The sequence below is a fragment of the Melozone crissalis genome, unplaced genomic scaffold (assembly GCF_028551555.1).
Source record: "Melozone crissalis strain CALT ecotype California unplaced genomic scaffold, PUWL_Pcris_2 ptg000012l_1, whole genome shotgun sequence".
Lineage (NCBI taxonomy): Eukaryota > Metazoa > Chordata > Aves > Passeriformes > Passerellidae > Melozone > Melozone crissalis.
The window spans coordinates 7,489,121-7,513,433 of NW_026535790.1; the positions used below are offsets into that span (position 1 = coordinate 7,489,121).

General features: G+C 36.1%; 1 protein-coding gene across 2 annotated transcripts in view; it reads right to left on the reverse strand.

Moving 5' to 3' along the window:
• Positions 1-24,313, reverse strand: part of SNX29 (sorting nexin 29) — a 97,299-nt gene that overhangs the window by 44,954 nt on the left and 28,032 nt on the right. For both annotated transcript variants that reach the window (XM_054270939.1, XM_054270941.1), the window contains exons 14-18: positions 18,997-19,079; positions 16,011-16,117; positions 11,645-11,761; positions 10,779-10,834; positions 9,754-9,835 (exon numbers count right to left, since the gene is read on the reverse strand). In XM_054270939.1, coding sequence (XP_054126914.1) covers positions 9,754-9,835; positions 10,779-10,834; positions 11,645-11,761; positions 16,011-16,117; positions 18,997-19,079 — 445 coding nt within the window. The remainder of the gene's footprint in view (positions 1-9,753; positions 9,836-10,778; positions 10,835-11,644; positions 11,762-16,010; positions 16,118-18,996; positions 19,080-24,313) is intronic.

Consider the following 24,313-nt stretch of genomic DNA (forward strand, 5'->3'; position numbering starts at 1 on the left):
GTTTTAACAATTGAGTACATCTTTGAAGGCAAATAAAGGAATACATGAAATGCAAGTATTTTACATAATTCTAATCAAATCTATTTAATGTAGTAAAAATTATATTACAATCTTCATTCACCCAGCTCTAAGGCCTCTCCCTGCCTATTCTCACTTCAACCTGTATGTTATTTGTAATTCTGTATACATTCCCAAGATTCATGTCTCAATCTCCCTGTTGGGGGCAGGAATGACAAAAAAAAGTTTAAATTATTTTAAACTTAGTTATTTAATATGGAAATCCTAATTTAACTAAGCACTTATCTTTGCACATGTGATTTGATGAATCATGCAGTTTAACATTACCTGCTAAGCTGTAACCCACAGTTAACTAACTAAGGAATCTGTACACTGTAATTGAAATTTTTCAGGACTGCAAAAACATAGATTGATTTCTTAGGTAAAACTATTGGAAAATTTCTTACTGCTCTTCTATGTACATAGATATTGATTTCATTTAAACAGCAAGAAACTAAAATGCAACATTTGGAGCCCCGTGCCATATTGAATTTATTGACAATCAACTAATAGACTGTGAAAGGTATATTAAAGCTCATGATGCAGCACACATTTAAACTTTTAGTATTCTAATAATATTCTCAGAGGGGAATACTATTCCCAAGCCATGGGATTGCTACACTCTTAATGCACATTCACTTGGGAAATCAAACTAAGTAAACACTAAATGTAGAATTATTTGGATAAACTTATCCTAGTCTAGTCACTGAAGGCATATAGTGATCCTAGGGCCATGTTCTAGAAAGTTGAAATGACTACTTTCAAGCTTATTCTCAGATCAATTTAAAAGTTTAATATTAAATAATTTTATTTCCTTTCTGATTCCCCTGTTTTCCTGATATCATCCAATTCCTAACCTACTTAAATAATTTTCCGAGTAATGAAAATGTACAGACTAAATCAAAATCACTGCTAGAATATCTACTTGTAGACAAAGGATTCCACTTTAATACCATCTTGAATATAAAAAATTAAGTAGTTTCTGTTTGTTAGTTAAGAGCACTTTCTGCTTGGGTCTCCTGCGCAAAGATTGATTGATAACCTTTCTGTAGCTATGAGCTAGGGCAGCTCTAAGAAAAATTTCAGTTAATAAGTATGTTTAATGAATTAGTCTGTTATTTTCTCATCACAAACATGTCTGAAGTCAGAGATTGGAGAGCAATAGCAATAACAGGTGTAATTTAATAGTGTTTGTCAGTCTACTACCTGCTCACATAATATTACTGAAATGCCAAACATCTTCAGAGAATCAATGTAAAAGCACAAGTTCAATGACTGCATCCTTAAATGAAAAATCCTGCTCCCATGGTACTGGAGTTTGAGCCAGAAGTTTCTTAACAGGTTAAACATCTTTAAGCAGTTCTGAGTCCAAAATGCTGTTAGCAAGTCCTGGTAACAGCCTGGTACCAACTGACACAGCTCATCACCTCTTACATATAAAAGCCTGAGGAAAATAAAGGACAAAAGCCAAAATTCTAACTTGCTCCAGCTCCAGTGTACACAGACCAAATGCTGTAATCAACACTCATCCTTCTGATCTGCAGAAGTCCCATGTGGGTGCTTCTCTTTTCTGATGCAAAATATTGTTTGGTATGTTGAGGATTCACTTTTTTCTCTCTCCAGTACAGCTGGCAGCAAGAGATACTGACTGAGATATTACAGACCCTTCTCCTGTTGCAATGACATCCATGATGTAGAATTCCAGATTAAACATCAGGCAGAATATTCCCTACACACAGTTACTCCTGAATCTTGCCTGCAAATGTGGCTCCCATTTCCTGGCAGGATGGACTGAATACATAATGAAAAATTAATTCTAAGACAGAGAACTCTATTGATGGGAGCTCCACAAATACAAAAGTGCTGAAGTCAAAGTCCTTGTGAGTCCTAGTCCCATTCCAAAGGGAATGGAATAATATTAAAGGAAGGTGAGCAGTGAAAACTCTACTAAACCACATATAAAAATGGCACAAGATACAAGAGAACTCAGGACATTTCAGCAGCAGAACACTTCAAAGGACACAGAGAATACTGAGAATGTCTGTAAAGAATCAATCCTAGGCTCGATAAGGTCAAAGTTTTGAGCATGGAAAAAAATGATGGAGAGCAAAAGGACTGCAAAAAGAAGCTACACTAAGGAAGCTCCTGTGACATTTACCAGCTAAGTAAGCATTAAAAGAAGGCGGGGAAAAAAGGATGATAGAAAAACTATTACTTCTGTATTACTGTAATTCTACTGTATTGATGTATTTCTATCTTCCTTCCCTCACAAAATCCTCTTGTTTGTTACATACTTTCAAATCAATGCCCAAGCATGTGGAAAGAAGGAAAATTAGCAACTGGTTTGGTAGGGACAACCCAATCAGCATGAACACAAAACCAGAACATGCTAATTGGCACCATTATTTTTTGATGTTAACTCAGGTAATCTTGACTGGTGAATGTTTCCCTTACATTTGCTTTTAAATAACACTACAAATCTTGGAGTAGCATTAGTCCATAGTTGTACACTTTGAATAATAAAGTTGTTTTTAATTCTTAAAACTCTGGTTCAACTTCAATGCACATCTCAATTATTCAGGAGCATGAAGAGAGATTTTGATCAAAGTTTACCATTTAATAAATAATTGTTGTCAGGGGATTGAACTTATCTTTTTTCCTGTTAGAAAAGCACACTATGAAATGGGAGTAATGTATTTCAATCTACTTAAGTTTTATCGAAATTATGTATTTCTGCACTCAAAGCATATAGAAGTAAAAAGTATTCATGAAAAAAAGTAAGAACTAGTTTCATTTTACTTCACTTCAGGACAATGGGATTCTGTTAAGAATACAAATTCAAGCTCAATTCTCCAAAGTTACCTCTGAAGTGTGAGAAATGAATACAAATGCAAGTTATATTTTGAGACAGCTGCAGGCCTGCATTTATGGTTAAGTTCCCCCTCTGAAAATGATCCAATTTAAGAATTTTCTGCATAATGAAAAACAAATGGAACAATGAAACTTTTCAGCTGTGATAGGAGCAGCTTTTTGTGTGCCATAGAGACATAACAGGAATTAGAGTGAATAAGCTTTTATTTCAGTATGTGCAAGTGGATAAAATGGTCAAAGACTACAAATACTTCAATATAATTTATGTTAAATCTTCAACTTTCTGTTATTCAGGTCATAATAATGAACAATATAGTGTCAAATATATGACACATCAATATCAAAGCACGGACCTTAAAAACAGCCAATATTGTTCCACTAAAGAGAAAAATGTCACGCATTTTAGGCTTATGCACTCAATTACAAACATGCAGGGTAATGATCACTGCTCCTGCAGTCACAGTCCTGCTTTATTCACCACAGCAGCACTCAAGTGACTGGCCACTAGAGAAAAAAGGCAACACTGCCTCCACTTTTGCTACATGGAATCAGTATTTTCTGTCTTTCTATATACAAATCAAATCAGCACCAAAAAAAAAAAATCACTCAACAGATAATAAGCTCATTTTGACAGTGAAATATGACTTATAATTACCCAAGATAATTAATGTCATTTCACAAACATGCACTTTGAACCACACAGTCACTGCAATGCATGACAACCACTGCAGGGAAAGAATTTTCTGCAGAAGAGAAAATAGGTAAAATAACACTGCCCTTTTCTCCAAACAGAATATTGTGGGTGCTCAGGCAAGGGAAAGGAGGCTATCGCATCCATCAGATTCTAAAATACGTAACATCACTAGTATTTAGTTTAGATATTTATTGAATATAAATTACTTGCTTCTTTCTGAAGTAGTTGCAAAATAATCTGAAAATAGAAATTCTACTTTTACTTTCCTAGGATTTTTTGCATCCAGCACTTCAATAAACAAATCAATGTAGTAAGCTGTAATTCTGTTTCCTTTAGAAAAAGAAATAATTACAGAAGTCTCCAAGGACTGATCTCATCTTTCTATACCCCCTCCATATACCCAGTTATTTAAAAGTTTTTCTGCTTTATGCTTCCTCTTATGCTTCTTTGATGCATCCTTGGGTCCCACTGCAGAAAAAGTGAGATATTCAACCTTTTTGGCTCACACACTCTCAAATCACTCTGAGATGCCATGAGCATAATCTTTCTTTCAAATTCTCCCAATCATTCCAGTTCATTTTCTTCTCTACTTGCCCTGAGCTGCACTGAAATGGAATATGATTAGAAGACTATTTATTTCTCCTTTTTGCCTGCTTAGCTCTGCAGCTGCTGAAGTCATCCAATTCATTGTGTATCAGAAAAAATAAAATGCAACTTTGGGTTGAATTTTTTAGGTTTAGTTTGTTGCTTACCTTTCAACTCCTAATTGCCAGTCCATTGCCTTCCATTTTCAGACTTCGAGGAAATACCCAGGCTGTGCTGCCTTGTGATTAAATTCAAGGTCAACAGGCCCAGCTGGCACATCCTGGACTCTGTTTTCCCTGTTTCATCTCTCACTCAAAGTATTTTCTGGGCACTGTCCTCTTCAAACTCTTTTGGGTATCAGATACTGTTCTCCTCCATCTCTTTGATGTTGTGTTTCTGTGAAAATCTTTCCCTCTGAGGCTGGAGCGTGTCCAGAGCAGGGAACAGAGCTGGGGAAGGGGCAGAAGCACAACTCCAGTGGGGAGCAGCTTGGGGGGCTCACCTGGAGCAAAGGAGGCTCAAGGGAACCTCCCCACTCTGCACAACTCCCTGACAGGAGCCTGGAGCAGAGGCAGGGGCAGGCTCTGCCCCCAGGGAACAGGGACAGGACAAGGCTGTGCCAGGGGAGGTTTACACAGAACGATGGGGAAACTTCTCCATGGAAATGCTGCCCAGCAGGGGAGTCACCACACCTGCAGGAATTTAAAAGCCATGAGGATGTGGCTTCTGGGGACACAGGTTAGTGATGGCCTTAGCAGTGCTGGGGACCAGTTGGACTCAATGATCTTAGAGGTGTTTTTCAACCTAAATAATGCTGTGATAAAAGCCCTTTGATAGGAAAGTGCACTGCTCTTCCTTCACAGAGGAAGTGCAGAGAAAAATAACAGGTTTTAAAACATCATTTAGAGTAAAATAAAAAGAAATATTATAAGCAAATATGCCAGCCAATACTAAACAGCAAGACTGAAAATAGTCAAAGAATAAAAAAATTGTAAGAAATGTTTATTGATTATAGTCTTAGGGTGTCCTATTCATATGCAAATAGTAGCAGTCTTGTCTGATTAGCATATTAATCTTTGAACTTATTTGGTTTATAATGTAAAGTGTTCACTGCTCCACAAACAAGGCGGATTTGCAAGAAGCCATTTAAATATTGATATCACTTTAGGAATCATAAAATCTCAGTTTCATTATCTTAAGTGTCAGGCATTGATAATTATAGCAACAAAAGGCATGACTAATGGCATTTGCTGTACACTTCACAGGAAACTGGAATCCACATGTATACGAAAACAAGATACTCTACAGTTGAGAAATATGACAAAATAATATTACTGCAATAATCAACTTGCTTTACACACTAAAGAAATTGCATCTAACTATCACCATCTAGAGGTAAAATGAAAATGGCTTTTTTTTTTAATTCTGATCTGAATTCTGTCTGTATGCCCATGAACATATTAGACAAGAAATTATTTTCTAATGGTGAGCAATGTCTGCCACACAAAAGACATGGGCACCAAACTGCAGAGATCACATACAGCATTCATCAGAAAGCAACCTAGAAAAACTAAATTGTTTCTATCTAACTTGAGAAAACAGTTTGTTTGGAAGAGAAGACTTTTGCCACCATGACCCTGGCTTTAAAAAGTCACCTAATAGTTAAATTGTCTGTTTAAAGCCCAGACTGGGCTTCCTTAAGCGTGACTTGGTACAAAACAAATGAACTTCTCCATATATGGCTGTGTATATAACTAATATATAACTAATTTATAACTAATCAGTCTGCCACCCAGTAACAGCCATCAGAAACTTTGTAAGAGAATGAACCTCTGAAGCTGCCTTTGGGTAACTGCCTAATGTTCTTGCTGCAGAGATGGTTATGAGTGTCTAGTCTGAGCTCCTGTCACAGCTTGGATCATTTCATCCACTGAAGTCCAAACAATCCTTATGACTTGTTGCTTGGTAATAAAGACATCAATTGGTCATCTAATTATTTTTTTCTACTCAGGTGCAAAATTAATTGTACTAGTAATCTGTCAGTGCTAATGAATGGCAAGGCAGGAGTCAAGAACTAAACCTGAAGCAAAACAAACTTGAGCAAGTACAAATAGAGAGGATGTGCTCTGAAAACATTTAGAATGAGCTTGCCATGCACAAAAGATAAGCATTAGTTGGAAGAAAAGATATTTTGTCATCATACCTAATATATCTCCATTTTAGGACTAAATTAGTCATTATTAGCACAACATTCCAAAGGCAATTCATGTTTAATTAAAATCACCTCCAATTTTTTTGCATCCTGCTCTTACAGCAAGGCACACTGATCTCAACAGTTCAGAAAATTCCTTAGAGAATTATGAAATGTATTTTATCCAGAACACTTAAATATAAACATAAGGTATAGCAGTATTTATTATTCCAAAATATCACTATGTAGGGATTTCCTTAGAAAGAAGTCACACCTTTGTGTTTGGATTGATTTTTCTTCAGTTTAATTAGCTCAATTATTTTCTAGTATTACCCCATAAACGTCCAGTATTACCCCATATTATACATTAAGAGAAGACCACTGCCATGCACTTGTTTTGAAATTGCAAAGCAATAGTTTCAATGAAAGCTCCAATTTGCATTTTGAAACAGTCAAAAATGTCTCCATATCCTTCATGATTTGAAAGATTGTCATTGTATTTTCCTCTCAGTTGCCTTTCTTGCAGGCTGAGAATTTCTAATATGCTCTGCCAGTGAAAAATCTTTTTTTTTCCACCCATATTATTTGGAGTTGATATATTTCTTTGGAGAGGAGTAGAATTGCACACAGATAAACCAGAGATTATACATAGCATAATAGCATTTCCTGTTTGTCTATCCCTTTCCTAATACTTTGTAACTACTTGGTTTTTTAGACCTCTTTAAATCCTTTTTAAAATTATGTCAGATTAGCTACTTTAAAATCTGGGGTATGCAAGCCAGAAGCTATTTATCAGTCACTTTTCAGCTATTTCACCTTTGAATTCCTGGTGCACTGCATGTGGAGATTTATGCTTTATTTACTCAAGAAGATCTGCTACTGGCATTTCATTTAAAACAGACAATCTGCTATTCTCCACAAGGAAAAATCCAGAATGAGAATAACCCATAACAACTCCATGGTGAACAGAGATTATAAAATACGCATTTTTCTGTTACTATTTTATATTCTGAGAAAGCAAGTGAAAAAATATTTTTAATTGAACTCAATAACTGCACATGCAATTCTAAATTGCTTTACCCCTAAAATTTATACCCCCTCTAATTGTTCTAACACCCACAGTTGAATGCTACAGATCCCCAGCTCTGTTAATTTTTAAGACAGTAACAGATAGTGCTAAACTGGGGCACTGAATTATCTGCTGCTCACAACTGTCCCCTTGAACTCAACCATTCAAATTGAGCATAAAATTTGGCCACGTTTCCAGAGCTTGTTTTGAAATCCTCAAGATTCATAACCAGTTAATTCTGCCAGTTAAATGTTACTGCAAGAGTGCAGTGTAACTCTACAAATACAGAGGTCTGATTGAAATTTCCACATCTAATAGGATTAATTATAAAATGCTGCTTGCTTTCAGAGTCCACAGTTTTATTTCTGAGCTTGTCCAGAATCCTTAATCCTCAGCAGAAATTAAAGAAACTATTTGATGGCTGAAACTATGTGACAAATATGCTGGTGCTGGAAACTTTTCCTGCTATGTTTACTGAAGAGCAACATCTGGGTTTTTTTAAGGATGAAAAATGCACTGATTTTGAACATCCAAAACAGATGTTAACATGACACAAAAAGAAATGCTTTGAAATGCCCTTCAAAACAGCACTACAAATCCACATTAAATTTAAAAACATAAAATTAAATTTTAAAAAGCAAGCACAATAAGCAAACTCCTGCAGGAGTCTATTCTTATCCTGTCCAGGTCAGGCCTTCTCGATATGCAAATTAACAGGTCATTAATTTCTTTTTCTGGTTTAAGAAGCACAAGCACAAAACTGGCATTGATTTTGAAGAGGCACGGCAACCCATATTTACCTCTCCTAGTTCTTACACTCTTCAGAAGCTTTATGAAGTCCATGCAAACAGATAACAGACACCGTGGAACTGATAATTTGATAATTTTCCAAACTAATTGAGATGCTCTGCAATTGTATCCACCCTCCTCTTGCATTCACCCACTTGTACAGTCATGTCCAGTCAAACTTCATGACAAACACTGAACTCTTTAGTAACCTAATTTGATCCAGAGTTACAAGTAAAATTACAAACTCATTAAATTCTTCACAGAATAGGTAAGGTTGGAAGGGACCACAGTGGACCATCTGGTCTACCCCACCTGCTCAAGCAGGATGAAAAACAACACAGAGCAGCTTAGGAAAGGAGCAGTAGAAACCAGAGCTCTTCTGGTGGACATGGAGCTGCATCATCATTAGTGTAACAGGTGGGGTGAGATCTCCATGCTCTTAAGAATTTCTGTGTTGGCAGACTTGTGTCTGGGTTTGAGAATCTGTAGCCAGTGACAGCAGAAATATGTGAAAGCCAGAAAGACAAAAATATTACACTTGTCAACAAGTTGGGTTTTCACACACCTGTGCATCTCTATTTGATTGATTATTCAGTGCTTTTGAACAAATTACTAACTGCTCCCATCCTGGTGGCTTTTCTTTCCATTACCTCAAGTCTTATTTTTCATTGTCTTTTACTGGCCAAAGGGTGGGTGTTTTCCTGTATTTTTCAACTACCTGCCAACACTTCATAAATGATTCAAAATTCTACAAAAAAAACATCATTCAGAGTGAGAGGAATGTTAACAAGCCTCAGCAATCTTGTTCAGAACTAAGTACGTGTGGCTGAAACAAAAGTGGAGAAATTTTGCAGCTGCTAACAATCCACAAATAAAGAAATGTAAATAGCCTAGGACAGCACATTAGAGTGTTTGAAGTTCACCCTGCCATTCTATCCATGGAGGGGTCACTGCTCTGAAACCAGGAATCCAGCAATCAAGGAACAGTATAAAATTGCAATGCTTCAGCTACAAGTCAGGCTGGAGCACAAACCCCTAAATTCTGACCTGCCTGAGGCAGAACACAATGTGAACATGTTCAATAACACACAGTGTAGAATTGTTTCATTATTCAAGATGTTTTCAAGTGAGCTACTACAGTAAACCATATCTGTCTGTCAAGCAATGTTTCTGGTCATTGTTATCCCCAAAACTGAAGTAAAACATGTACATGCATCTTGAAGAAGGCTTTACTGATTAATATTGAATTGTTAAAGTCCCTGACCAATGGAGTCATCTTATTAGCATGCTTTTAAAGTATTAAACTACTACAAGTCAAGTCTCAAAAAATACTATTTGAATAATCAACACAATCCTGTGGATGAATATATATGAAGTTACTGCTGCTGCTCATTAGCTGATCTCTAATGAAATTATACACAGAGATTTAAATTATTAAAATGTGCTACTTCAGTCAGAAACTTCCAGACAAAAGCCCTGTTCAGCTGCCTCACTCACCTGGTAAACATGGAATGCATTGGCAGCTTTGCCACGCAGGAAGACTGAGGGAATCCAAACATTGATGAGAGCACGATTGGATCTGAGGAGGAGAGAGAGAAAAATTTCAAACAGGGAATCATATTTACGTATAAGAATTGCAAAGCAACTACATGCAATGATTTAAATAATGATCAAAGTAATCAATAAAGCAACTTAAAATTTCAAATGAAGAAACAGAAAAATTGGAGTTCTGCCTGAACTTTTTTTTTATGTTCTGAATCTAAAAACATTCCCTAAAATTAACCCAGCTGAAACAATTCTTTCTGCAGGTTTTCTGGGTTTGGGGGTTTTTTTCACAGCATGCATTTGACAACATTTGATTATACACATGAAGCAAAAATTATTCACTTCAACAAAGTCAACATTTTCAGCCACAAATCTCAGGTAAAGTTCATTAAATAACAGAAGAGCAGTGCACAATTCTGCAGAAGCCATTTCCATCCACTCTTTGTCATCCATCTCTAAATTTCTATGATTCAAACACATCAGCTACATTTTCAACCCCTCATCCACAAAAGCAAGATTCATTAGTTTGACTACTAAAGGCAAAATTCCAAATCACAACACATTCAAATGATCTGGGGAGGGCTCCTAGTGGGGGCTTTGGGGTTTTTTGAAGCATTGATTAGGAGCTATTCTGTAAATGAGGAAGTCCATCACATGATGAATAGCAACCAGCACCCTTCAAACCCAGAGCACTAAAACCAGAAACTGCTTGGTGCTTTGGCAGAATACCAAGACCTAGGGCATTTAAAAAGCACTCCAAGGGAATCTTGCTAAATCTAAACTCCTTGAGTTCAGCATTATTAACTACACTGGGGCATGGACTGTGCAGCTCTCCATGCTTTTTAACAACAGAATACCACAACTAAGAATGCAGCTATTAGAAGTAATAGAGGAAAAGCAAATTATTGAATCTCTTTGCTTATTCTCCTTTCCCAGAGATGGTATGAAGAGAAAAATTTGTGAATTATGAAACTTACATTTCAAAATCTGATAAACTCTGATCTTCAGATGTTTGACTTAAATCTCCAGGGACCTTTATTTACAAAACAGAAATAATTTCCAAACAGTGGCTATTATGTTTTCAATTAAGAAAGCATAATATTATAAGGAAATTACAATTCAACATTCAATTCTATAAGTGCCAATAAAAACTATTCCTGACAAGCAATAAATGGAAAACAAAATCCTGCAAGAAGATTGTGAACATGTCACCCCTGTGAGTCCTTTATGTTAGAATTTGCTACAGTTCTGTAAAGAAACAAATTGGGGTTTGTAAAAGCATGTAATTTTGAAAGATACAGAAAATGCAGGCAAGAGTACCATTATTAGGGCTTTATGTGCAAAGGATGCTAAAACAAAGTACTTTGTGTGTATAAGCCATTTATGGGAAAATATGAAGCACATAAAACCTACTGATCACTTTCTTTTACAACCAATATTCTACCAAGGGAAGGACACAAGAACACTTTATTTCAGCTGTGCTCCTACCAAACATTATATAAGTACAAAATTTCATAATGAAGCCATGATGGACTAATACCTGCAGAATCAAAGGAAGTAGCAGCTGTTAGAGAACCAGATTGCAGGACCATTTAGAACAAAACAGAAGTATCTTTTTACCTTAATTTACAACTAGAATAAACATAAAAGGGTATCTTCCTTCCTTTAAAAGGAAAATGTAAAATGTAAAGCATAATCTGGAATAGTTAAGAGGAAAGGAATTGTTCAAAGCCAATTCTTCACAGATCTGTTATTTCTTACAAGCTAATGGGTATTTCACCATGAGGAGCATGTCTGAGCTATTCCAGAGGGATATTCTGCAGTGCAATAAACAAATACTCACTGGCCCTCTCAGATCAATGAGCTCTTGTCTCATCTGGAACACCAGAGCTTCCTTGGCCATCAGAGCACGGTGCAGCCTCTCATTGAATTCAATCAGCTCCCCATGCATTTCAGCCACCTGAAAAGCAAAGCCAAGGGATAATTGTGATGTGATCTGAACTGGGAAAAAAATCCCACTATGTAATTTCTTACATGTATATCAATTTCTTTTTACTCTCCAAGTACTGCTAATGTGGTAGTCTGAACTGATCATTAAGAACAGACATTGCTATAATTTTGATTCATGCCTTGAAACGTAGTTTTGATATTGAATAGGACAAAATGCAACTTTATGTCAAATTTTATTCTTATCACTCTAAATCATATGACAACTGATTCTAATAAAACACCCATTGACTTCTGTTCTCAGTTTAATTCTTTGATGAATGCAGCACTCAACAGGTACAAACTAATCACAATATTTTGAACAGGCAGTACTGCAAAATGCACAAACTGCATTAAACTTTGTCAATAATTCATAAGTGATGTATTCTTCACCCTTAGTTGGAGTTTTAATAGGAATGGACCTAGAAGTCAATCACTCCAGGCAAATCTGTGAGAGGTCAGAGGAGTCTAAATACCAGAGTCAGGCTGTGGCACAGGTTGCTCTCACAGGTAAACAGAGTGGCCTCTTTGGACACTGAGTGTGGCTGGGGCTGTGCTCTGCATTTTAAGTCAAGGGAGCAGGAAGAGATGCAGGATGTTGTGAGAGTGCCAGGGGCTGGGGCAGTGAGGGCGATGGAAAGTTCCAGCAGTCAGATGTGGGCACTGCTGGGCCCTCCCCTGGGCTGCCCCAGCAGCAAGGTTAAATCTGCTCCTGGCTACATGGCTAAACCTGCTCCTGGCTCCAGCACCTCTTGGAATGCCTCCTTCTCCTCCTCATCCCCCACCCAGAGCTGGAGAACAGCAAAGGCAGCAGGGTAACAGCATGAGAGCACAGCTGAACAACATGAATTTCAATCCAGTCGCCTCAACAATAGCACACAGACTTGAACTACTGCCAAATCTCTCAAGAGTTCATCGTTTCCCTCCTAGAAGCAGCTTGTTACTATCTGTGAATTTCACTATTTCCTTTTTCTGAATTACTCTGCCTTCTCCCTCTTCCCCAGGGAAGTTCCCCAAAATAAAGTAGTTTAATTTAGTGTCTGCTTTTAATTTTGTGCTTTGTTCCATACAAATCTGCATCCTTCACAGAATCAAAGCAAACAAAAAAAGCCTCAATTTGACAAGCCAGAATCTGACATCATTGATTATAAATAAAAAACAAAAATAATTTTCATGAGGTGAACTTCAAGCATTCTTTTCCAATTTCTTTTTGTATTAAAGGGAGTCCATCAAACCCAGTAATTCATCACTGAAACATCTATGCAAAAAAGAGCTAAACTACATGAACAATATACTAGAGAAAGCAATAATATAGTATTATTAATTCTACATAAATGATTTTCCATACTAGCTTAACCACTAATTCCAATTTAAAGTGGGTGGTGTAACATTTAAGAATACCAGGTTAATATTAACAGGTCACTGTTAATTCCACAGAGCCTGGGCTGTAAGGCAGAACTTCCTTGCATTTCAAGTACAGAGATACAGCAATGACTAGTTGCAAATTCACAGAGAAAAGCTGCAATACTGCTGGTTATCAAAAGCAACATAAAAATTTACAAGTGGACCTCAGTAGTTTGCATATTTGAAAACGTTTGGTTTTTCAGGGCCTGTCTATCAGAAGAACAAAATCCAGACTGATGTGTGACTATTTTGTCTCTCTGATTTGGATGTCCTTGAAATAACTTTCTACTTGCAGACTCAATTAACATGTAAATTCAACAACTCTCTCAAAACACTACAAGTAACGCAAAAATCTGTAAGTATCCCTAGCAAAGTTAAATAATAAAAAGGAAATTTAACAGCAAATAAAACACCAAATCACTTGTTCTATATTATCAAAAAGACAACTGGCAGGTGTCACTTATTAGCAATTAACTGACTTCAATACTTTCCCTTGTCAAAGAAAAATGCATTACCATCACAGCAAATCAAAAGGAGCAATGAATAACAATATTAATTTAAGTTCCTTTAATTTTTCCTGCATCAAAGTCTGCTAAAACAACAAAGAGGTCTCCTTATAATTATATCCTTTCAATTACATTTTCATAGAGTCACATCTTCCTTTACTCAATCCACATTGAAGCTTAAGCAATAAATTTCCCTGCTGGGACTTCAATCATCTTCACAGTTGTTTTTCTTCATAACAATATGCTCAAAGCAAAAAAATAAAGAATAAATAAGCTCAGTTTTCCTTGGACAGAGTATCATTTAGATTTGCTCCTTCCTATATGAGAAAACAGTTTAAAGAACCTAAACCCTTCTCAGGAAGGTGAAGTGAGGATAAAGTAAACACTTGAGGCTCCACACTAACTCAGCTCCTTAGGGTTGTCAAAAGAAAACCCAAGTGCCTGAGAGCACTGCAGTTACACTGCCCAGCATGGCCACAGTTCACAGCAGCCTCCAGAGAAAGGACAAAGAAGGTATTGCCTCATGTTTCACAGCAAAGGACCAAGCAGTTCACTAAAAACAGGCCAGGAATGTTTCACTAAGCATCTAACAACACAATCCATCTTGGAAAGATATGCTTCAAAACCAATTAGCAGAAAATAAGCTGAAGCTTTCATCTCAAAATAAACTGGGAACTGTGCACATTCAATGAAATTCTTACTCATGTTTGCAATAATTCCCAGTCTTGGTCAGTTGTGTCCAGTCCCACCAGCGTTTACTGAGACTGACACGGCTTGCCATGCTCAGAGCCTTGGAGAAGGGCTGTCACAGGGGTTATGTCCTGTTTGGACTATGTGAGGATCCTGTTGGAGATTAATAAGTGAAAGAGATGCAGCCTCCCTCTTCCCAATATCACTGATAAAAAAGCTTTTCTGTGGTTACACCCAGAGCTGTGTCACCACTGCCACAAACTCAGAAGTGCCAGCACCAAACTCCTGAGCACGAAGAACAAAGGTGGAACAACTGAGGAGGCTTCCACAGCACAGGGAGATTTCACCTGGGTTCTTAATTAAGATAATCTCTTGATAGGTACAGAACAGAGGAAAGGAGTCAGAAGAACTCAAGCAAAGGTAAGCATTAGGGAGAGAATTAGTTTCATGTTGCCATCTTATTCCAGGGGTTCCACACTGTTGTCTCCTTATCACAACAGTTCCACACCTTCTTGGTGTTTCTCATGGGCATCTCCTCAGAGCACTGACTCTTCTTCCCAAAGCAGCCACTGACTCCAGTTCCCTTCTCACCCAGCCACCCCACTCTTTTCTAGCACTCTGCTTCTCATTGCTTACAGCTGTGGCCTGGTAAAGTCAGGCCTGTTCCTGATCTTTGCTAATTGGCCCAGCTGCAACTCCTTAGGGGTGAGATTACCTTCTACACTAGCTTTAGTTTCTTATATTCTATCCCCCTACAGTTGCACAAGGTCCTATGAGAGAAGGAGAACCAAGTATGCATGTTTTAGAAGAAGTGTATGAAGCTCTTTGATCCATGACCTGCATTTTTAGTCATCTTCATATTAATCAGTTAATATGGGAATCCAATTAAAGGGTATTTTGGGAAAGAGAAAGACATAAAGAATTCTTTTACTTCTTATAAAAATGTTCTTTTAATATTTAATAGCAGATATGGGTATTAGATACTAAATTTCATTACATTTTTTTCTTAAAAATAATTTGTATTCAAATTTAGGATGAAACCCTAATCTATTTTTTTTTCCTTTAATGAATTTTATATTAATCTTAAAAGTAAATCTTGCCTTAGGAACTTTTTCTAACATGGTCATATCAACAGAAGTAGTAGCTTCTATCAGTCATTTCTTTACTGCAGTATTCAATAAGCAATACAAAAATGAAACATGGTTTGCAATCAGAAACCAGCATGAAAGCACAGAAAAAGCTACAGATTCCACTATGGTAGTAGATTAAGCTCAACTGCCAACACAGCCATGCCTGTAATTATGTATTGTAATTTACACAAAACCTCAAATCTATTGTCTGGGATGATTTCAACTTCACCAGCAGTTAAAACCAACTTGCTTATTTAATAAAATCTTCATTTTTTTACGCTGATATTCATTTTAATATCAACGTATGAAAATGTACCCGTTAGGAAAAGTACTTTTAATTATCTGAAGTTTTTTATTTCTGAAGAAAAAAAAATCAGATTTATATTTTACATTCCTGAGGCAAAAAGATATCAACTAAGTAAAAAACCTATTTAAGCTTCAGACCTTGTTCTATGATTAGGATTCCATAAAATCTGTGCAGTACAAACTTTACCTCAATCAATTTCCTTTCATAAGAGCTGGCCAGCTCCTCATTGTTTTCTGCTTGCTTTTGCTCTGGAATTGTAAATTCACCATCAGTGCTCCAAATGTTTGGCAGAACTATAACAAAGAGATACCTCAGATTAAAAAGTAAAATTCCATAAACGTCCAGGATAACCTGTTTAGAAATAACATCTCCACAAGAAACAGTTATTAAAAACATGAGAACAGACCATAATATTAAGCACTATTACAAGTACTAAAATACAGATTCTGCAGGGACCTTTCTTGGTAAGAAATATTTAGACTGAGATTTTAACAGAGAAGAATGTAAACCAAAAGCATTTGGCTGTTGTGTGATACAGCTCTCTAATATATGTAGCACCTGCAGTTGCTGCCCCAAGCCTTCTAAAACTTATGTTTCTCTTTTAAGCCTTTTTTTTTTACTGGGCTTCCAAAACAGCATTTTATATTACTTGTACAGACTGCTTACATATCAGAGAAATTACAGCAAACAAGGCTGAGAATGAACATTCCATACTTCACCCAGTAGTTCATGATTTTTCAGCAAGCAGAATCAGCTGGAGTTCTTCCACTCCTGATAGTTAATTGTCTAATTTCTTCCTAAAACCTTCCAAGAAGGGAGAGATCAGCTTCCCTGCATAACCTATTTAAATGTAAGTGTTCTTCTCACAAAGGTTTTCCTGATAGCTGATCAAATTTCCTTCACCTGCCATGGCAGCCCATTACTTCTTTTATCTGTAGTGAATGAAAATTACAGATTATTCTATTCCTGTTCCCAGCTATCATTTCAGTATTTGAAGATCACTTTAAGGCCTATTCTAAGTAAATCTCCTTCAAGTTACACAGAATCCAATTCCACTTTTCCTCATTGCTCATGAATTTCTAAGAAAACAAGTTAACACATAAAAGTAAAGCCCTATTAGAAGAGGAGTTGAACAAATGCTTTCAACATTCTTCAAAATCTGAACTATATACACAACCACTATTAGGTAGAGAGAAGAGACCATAATTCATCTGCCTAAATATTTTTGAGCCTGGGAACTGACTTTTGCTTTGAGGAAGAGTTTAGAAGTTTATTATTAAGTGAATTTGAAAGCTATTTTAAGATCTTTTTCTTGTAAATGTTGCTTCAAGTTCTTCAGCCAAACTTCTAAGATCAGCATTTTTATAGAAATATTCTATCTAAGCAGGTTAAAAAAATGGTACAGAGCCAACTCCTGCTGATGACTGAGAAATGAAGATGCTCATTTATTAAATATTTAAATACCAATATCCAACTGCTCAGGCTACAGCAGTGATCACTCATTTTGAAAGCTGATAGTTCTGACTTTTGGGTAATTTATTTATAATCACATCTGCTGAGTGAGGTTTTTGGCCTTTTTAAGTCTCCACAGGGCAAAATATCAAGCTGAGTTTCATTTATTATTTTAGGAAACTATTTAAAAGCCATATTCAATAGCATTTGATCTGATTATTGTAGAAAACATATAGAGTCTTCATTATTTATAGTGATAAAAATAACAGCAGAAGCCCAATTTATTCTGACTCTTTCAAAACCGAGTCACAGAAAATCTGTATTCTAAAATCTACAATACATTTAAGACGTTTTTCATACCATTCAAAAGATTAATTATAATTAAAATTACTCATTGCATAAACAAGTCATGGGTGCAATTGTTTTATAAATCTGGTAAAAGAAAAAACTCCTTTTGTTTCTCTTCTTTTTTGCAGCTAGTTCTCAGGGATTATTTACATGCTTATGTACTTTGAGTCAGAGACAAGAGTACTACTAAAATTTCACCTAAATTTTCAATGGCAGCTAAGGAAAAAAAATTTATTTTTACAAAAATTCAACATGTAAAGTTACAATGTAAGAAAAATTTATTACAAATACTGTATGAAATATATTCTGGTCACTAGTGATAAATATTATAGATAATTACTGTGGATTGATTAAGCATCTTTCCAGCCTAAAGCACACGTGTTCATTTTTAGAAATGTTGGTACTGTTCCATCCCCCCTTTTAATCTATAAAATCTGACCATCCTACTCAGTTTCTATTCTTATCACTCACTAATCTGCATAATTTTAACATGGTGGAATATAGCTAGCCTAGGAATATTTTTTTTTTCTTTTCCTATAATTATACTCATCATGGAAACTGTCACTACCTAATGAAGGATAATTTCTGCTATTATAGGAAGCCTCAGCCATGCTTTTCATGAATAATTCTTAATATGAATCACTATACTGCAGCAAAGTCGGAAGTAAAAACATGTGTTCTCACTAACAAATATCCTTTTAGGGATGAATGAAGCTCTGAAACTCCAGATAAGTACAGTGGCTAACCCTGAAGAACAGTAGTATTCTCATTCATACAGCCACTTATATGACCAAAATATTCACAATTTTAAAAAATTAGATGGTGCCAATTTCTGAAAACCCATCCCAGCTGTCTGAACAGCTTCTGCAGCCAGTGGAAATCCAGGTCCCACCAGAAGATTCAGAATCAAGACATCAATTCAGCCCCTCATGGATGCTTCTATCACAGATCACAGAAAACCAACAGGTAAAACTGCTGATAACTTCACTCATGCTCTTTCAGTTATAAAATCTGCTCATTACTACTCAGTACAGTGTCTATTTCAAAGAGTCTGCAAATACTGATTTCCAAAACAACAGTATAATCTAGAGATAATACTTTTATTTTTATAGTCCAATATCACACAGATTTTTATTTAAGCTAAATCAGCTTTTTCTGGAAAATTTCTTATAGGAAAAAAGTAAGACCACCTCATCTACCAGAAAACGCTCTGTAAAAATGAGTACAAAAATCTACATCTGTATTTTTCTCAAAAGGAAAACAAATCAAATATGTTATTTTCACTATTGGAAGGTATTACTCCCTGAATGGCAGCACACAGAAAAACAAATCCTGTGCATGGATTCTTTCCCCCCCTTCATTTTATCCTTACCTTCCACTGTTTGACCTTCTCTTCTGAGCATCTGGACAGCTCCTACATACTTCTTAAGCTGCACTTTTAGCACCTCATTTTCTCTGTTGATAAAGAAAAACAGTAAATAAATATTGTTTCCCCAAAACAAATGAAAAGTCCTTTTCAATGGGAACAAACAGACTCTCTGTTATAATAAGCTTTACCTAAGTTGTGTCACCATGATGCAAGGAAAAAATTAAATAATGCATCAATAGCAGAGTAGCAGGAAAATTAGTTTCCCAGGACCTCATAAACACATCAGTGAAACAGATTATCTCATGATCAAAACTTTTCCATTAATTTAGATTTTCTGTGCTACACTGATGGCAAACAAACTACAGAGTCTATTTAAATCAACAATCAACTAAAACATAAGGATGGGATGGTACACAAGGAAATTCAGACTGGCCAATGTAAAATGAAATCATTATTTTACTAATTTGCAACTAATTGCAAGCAAATAATAATTCAGCTTTAGAAACAGGCTTTATCATTGTAAGAAAATGGCAGCACCCCAGCAACAATATTCAAGGCAAAAGTTTCCACAAACCATTGCTAAATGAAAAGCATAAGACATGAAATTGAGGTAATCCCTTCAGCTCTCACACTTCAGTGCCTGTGCCTGTCTCATTTCTCTTATTCAAAGCAGATACCACCATGGCTCCACTTAACAACATTAAGCACCTTAGTTCATATTTGGGGAGAAATAAAAAGGGCTCCAACTGATTGATTTTAAACAAAGCTGACAAATCACATGTCTGAAAATTCAATTATCTGTCTAAGCCCATTCAGTTAAGTGAGTACAACAGAAAAGTTTATATACCAAAGAAGCATAACTAAAATGTGTTGCCAGACTCTGAATTCAAACCACTTTTATTTTTCTTTAAGATAATCCTGAGGCAGAAGTATGTAGGTGCCACAAATGCAGCACAACACACAAGGACCCCACAAGTGTTAGAGAGAGGGGGGAATTGGGCTGGCAAGGCCAAATTGTGCTCCAGGCACAACAAAACCTGGACATGGAACACAGCACAGAAAGCTGCAAATAGATGACACACCAAAGAAATGGCATTTTATTCATGGAAATTTATTTAAGAATTAGAAATATTCAAAAAAACACTCAAGTATGTTTGATGGTCCTTATCATACTAGATATACACACACACATAAAATACACATATTTTATATATATACACACTCAAACTGCTGCTGTGAGCAATGCTACACTGCTCCTGTAAGGAGCTTTGACTGGCACAATATTCCCATTCCTATGGATTTCAAGTCAGCTTGCTGAACTTTGTAACCTCAATTTTATTCAGCATTTTAGTAGGAGGTTGCTAAATAATTGAGAAGCTATTGATTGCTTGGCAATCAAATTTTAAGAGTCCTTGATGATTTTGTGCATTTGATGATTTTTTCATTTCTGAGACTACAAAGAACAAATAATTTTTTCCACCGGAGACAGACACTGATATTCAGGGCAAGGGTAAAAAGCATAAAAAACACAGTTTAATCCTATATACAGCATTAAAACAAACTTAAATAACTGATTCACAAAAAAAAATTTCTATGACAACTAAACAAAAAGGTTTCTCACCAGAATTGTAAGAATGTCTGCATTAAAATAACTGTGTACAGTTACAATATATTAAGGAGTCTCATGAAATAACTCTATATCACCTCATTTCTACATATGAGAATAGACTCAGTGCCTTCTGTCAGTTCTGTAACAACATTTTAAAAAATCCATTTTTTACTACTTTGTCTTAAAATTGACTTCAAGTTGATACAGTACAGATGAAGTTGAAAATTACTTTAATTCATTTAAGGTTTTTGATACAAGACTGAAATTCAAAACAGGATACTATGGCCCAGTCACAATTTTCTAATATGCCTCTATCAGGTTATTACTTATTCTTTGCCATCTCTTACTCATTACTATGATTTAGCTAATTCCAAAAAGGGCCCGTCCTGATGTATATGAATTTATATAGTTCTTTTAAACAGAGCATATTTAAAAAACATTTAGTAAGCATATGTTGAAAAGTCTTTAATGACTTCAAGAGGTATTTTATCAGATATATTCCTAACAAGGATTTCACAGGAAGATAAATTCCTGTCCAGGAGTTACAGGTCAGATTTGCAGACTGAAGGACGTTAAATACTTCTTTATGCAGGCCCTGCTGTACTGCAATGTATCCAAACTGCAACACCCAACCTGAAGCAGAACTGTTCACCTGTTGTGAGCCCAGAGGTCAACACAATATTTTCAGTATCTTTAAAGTGCTCCGAACAGTTTCACATTTAGTGCTGAAGAATGAGCAACAGGACTGTAAGTACAAGTTGAAAGGGATAGAGAGGGAAAAAAAAAATTTAAAAATAAGGCTGAAATAGCCAACAAAACCAGGGCAGAACTACATCACTAAAAGCACATCCTTCTCCAAAACCTCAATTGTACCAATCTTCCCTTTCTCCAAAAGCTCAATTGTACCAAACCTCCCTGCCTGATCACTTCTTCCATTTCATAAGCTGAAAGACAGATGGTAATATGTGCTGATATAGGGGAAAATAACAATGATAGAAGATGACATTGTAGTATGCCTACAAATTACTCATTTGCTCAAATAGCAAAGCTCTAGTGAGTGTTATTGTTTAGGCTTCATAGCACATATATAGGAATGATCAATTATATAATGAGTGTTAGTTGTCAAATACCTTCAATTCCCTGCCTAATTTTGAATGAAAAATAATTCCTCTCTATTTTATTATTTTAAAATTAGCATTAAGGAAACCCTGTCTGAAAGAAAATCAAAACTTCAGCCAGAATGGTAAATTTTTTAGCAACAAAAAACAAGCTTGTGTTTAAGAAGCACAGACTTGCCTGTTTTGCATCCAGTGAATGAACACAGAGTATACAGTTTTTGTTGCAGACAAAGAGGCCTTACAGGATTTATTTTCTTATACCTTAATAGAAAAAAAGAAAAAAACAAACCCCAACAAAACTCCACCATACATCTTGAAAACGATATAAAAATTCTCTAGGGGTTCTGTAAAATGAGCATGGTAAGAAAAGAATTTGAAAAAGAGTAATTTCTCTTGTATCTCAGTATAGTGGCCTGAATGTAATTAATTTTTGGCACAAATATCAAACTCTAGCAAGTGCTTTCTGTGAAGCTTACTCCAGAAAGGTGTCTCATTCCTAAATCCAGCATTGGGAAAAATGAAATAAAGCAAAACCAAACAAACTACAAGAATCAAACAGATGTCTATGTTTTGATTAAAAAGTTAAGGTTTTTAGGAAATACTATAAAGGTACCAAATATCCAAACAATAAAAGAACCTGCAGAAATTAAGAATGAATTTAAATAAACAATGTCCTGCAACATTACGTAGAATCTGAAGGACTTCCAGAGGTGCCTTCTAACCTGAATGATTCTACTATGAGGAGATGCAAGATCACAGGCAGTTGTCATCAAATACAATTAAATAAGGAAAATGAGAACTGTTGCTCATGGAAATAGAAGTTGAACTGTACACAATAGAATGAGATTATATAATAAAACCAATCTCCAGAAAAAACTTTAATGAGGAATGATGTGCTAAACTTAATTGCTTGTCCTGGCCTGGGGCTGCTCATGGGCCATCACTGAAAGCTTCCCCTGGCTGGGGGCTCCCTCAGAGATGGAGGCTGGGTGCTTTTCACCTTGTTTAGTTCTTCTCCTTCCTCCTCCTCATGCTACAGCTGCTTCTCCTCCTCCTGCCCCCACTGATGCCCTGATGCCAAATACTCTTCCTCCTGCTCCCTCTGGGAAGCTCCTTTGTCCCTCACTATGGGCTGACTTCCAGTGGGTTTTTTCATGTCCAGGAGCCACTGATGACTTGTGACATGTCACCAAGTAGCTAAGCAGGAAGAAAAAGTCATTTAATATAGGAATATTCAAATTAGTTTTCACAAGCAGGAACAAGAGGTATTTTTCCTCTAAGAGCTGCTAAAGGGAAGTGATGGAACCATTTCAAGATGTACCACACATGAGTTCACCCATCACTGAAGGGCTATGGCTGTAAAAGAAGTGCTGCAAAACAGAATAACAGAAAATGCCAAATCCAAAAGCAATGTGGTTTAAGTAACACAGACAGTAGGTAGAGGAGGCATATCAGGTTAAAGAATCTACAGCAAACAGGAGGTATGTAGAAGTGTAAGATGAAGTAGAGACAAATGCTCAGCCCACATTTCCCCACACAGTGCATTTTCATCTTCTCTATCTGCTTTTCTTGCTACAAAGCCTGTCCTTTGTAATATGCTTTCCTCCAACATTGCTGAATATAGTCTAAGAATATGCAATCTGAGATTATCCAATTTCACAGTCAACTTCAATAAATTCTTTTGCCTTGCAAAGGGATGTAATAGTATTCCACACAGAAAAGAAGAATCTCAATTTAAAAGCTTTAGTATTGCCAAGAAGCCACTGGCACAGTATGTCCATGCAATTTGAGAAAGGTTCATTGACAAGAACAAAAAAAAAATCAAAAACAAACAAACAAATTAAAAAAAAAGTGGGGGGGAAGCCCCAAAATACTAGAGAGACTACTGAGTGTATTCTATCAGAAGACTAGCAAATAGATTGAACCTGAGCCTGCTCCTTTTGGAACAATATAGCAGCTGTTATGAAAGACTTATTCAAGTATTTCACATGGAACAATGATTACCACTACTTGAAACTAAGCTCACCTAAGACTTCTTCCATTTCTCAAAGAGAAAGTGGGAAACTTGGGAAAATGTCTCTCAGTAAACTAGCATTTTGTCTGGGAGGCCAGAGGCTCTTGGGAGGGTCCAGGAGAACAGCTGAATCACAGCAGATTTCCAGAAGCCATCATTTCAGTACTGACTGATGTGTCACTGAAATTTGTGTTCTCAAAGCCTTCAGGAAGCTATTTACGTCAAATTCTTCAAAAGAGCTTTGGGGACACACATAAATATCAGCTCTCATAATCTGAAAAATAGTCATTCATCAAATCACAACAGTCAGATTGTTACTGAATGATTTCCCTTGCCTTAAAATATTCAGAACATCACAACTGAGGAAAATTTTCTACTCTGGTCATGTGATCAATTGTTTTCAAGGGAAATAGTGAGATTTCACTACTTCAAAATATCTAAAACTTGGTTTCCTATTACTCACCTAACATATTATGCAGCACTCAAAAAGCAATTCCAAACTTTCTGTTACATCAATTCTTTAGATTATTCAGCTTGCTCAACTTCTTGGTTTAAAGTACTATTTATTTTAAAAATTTA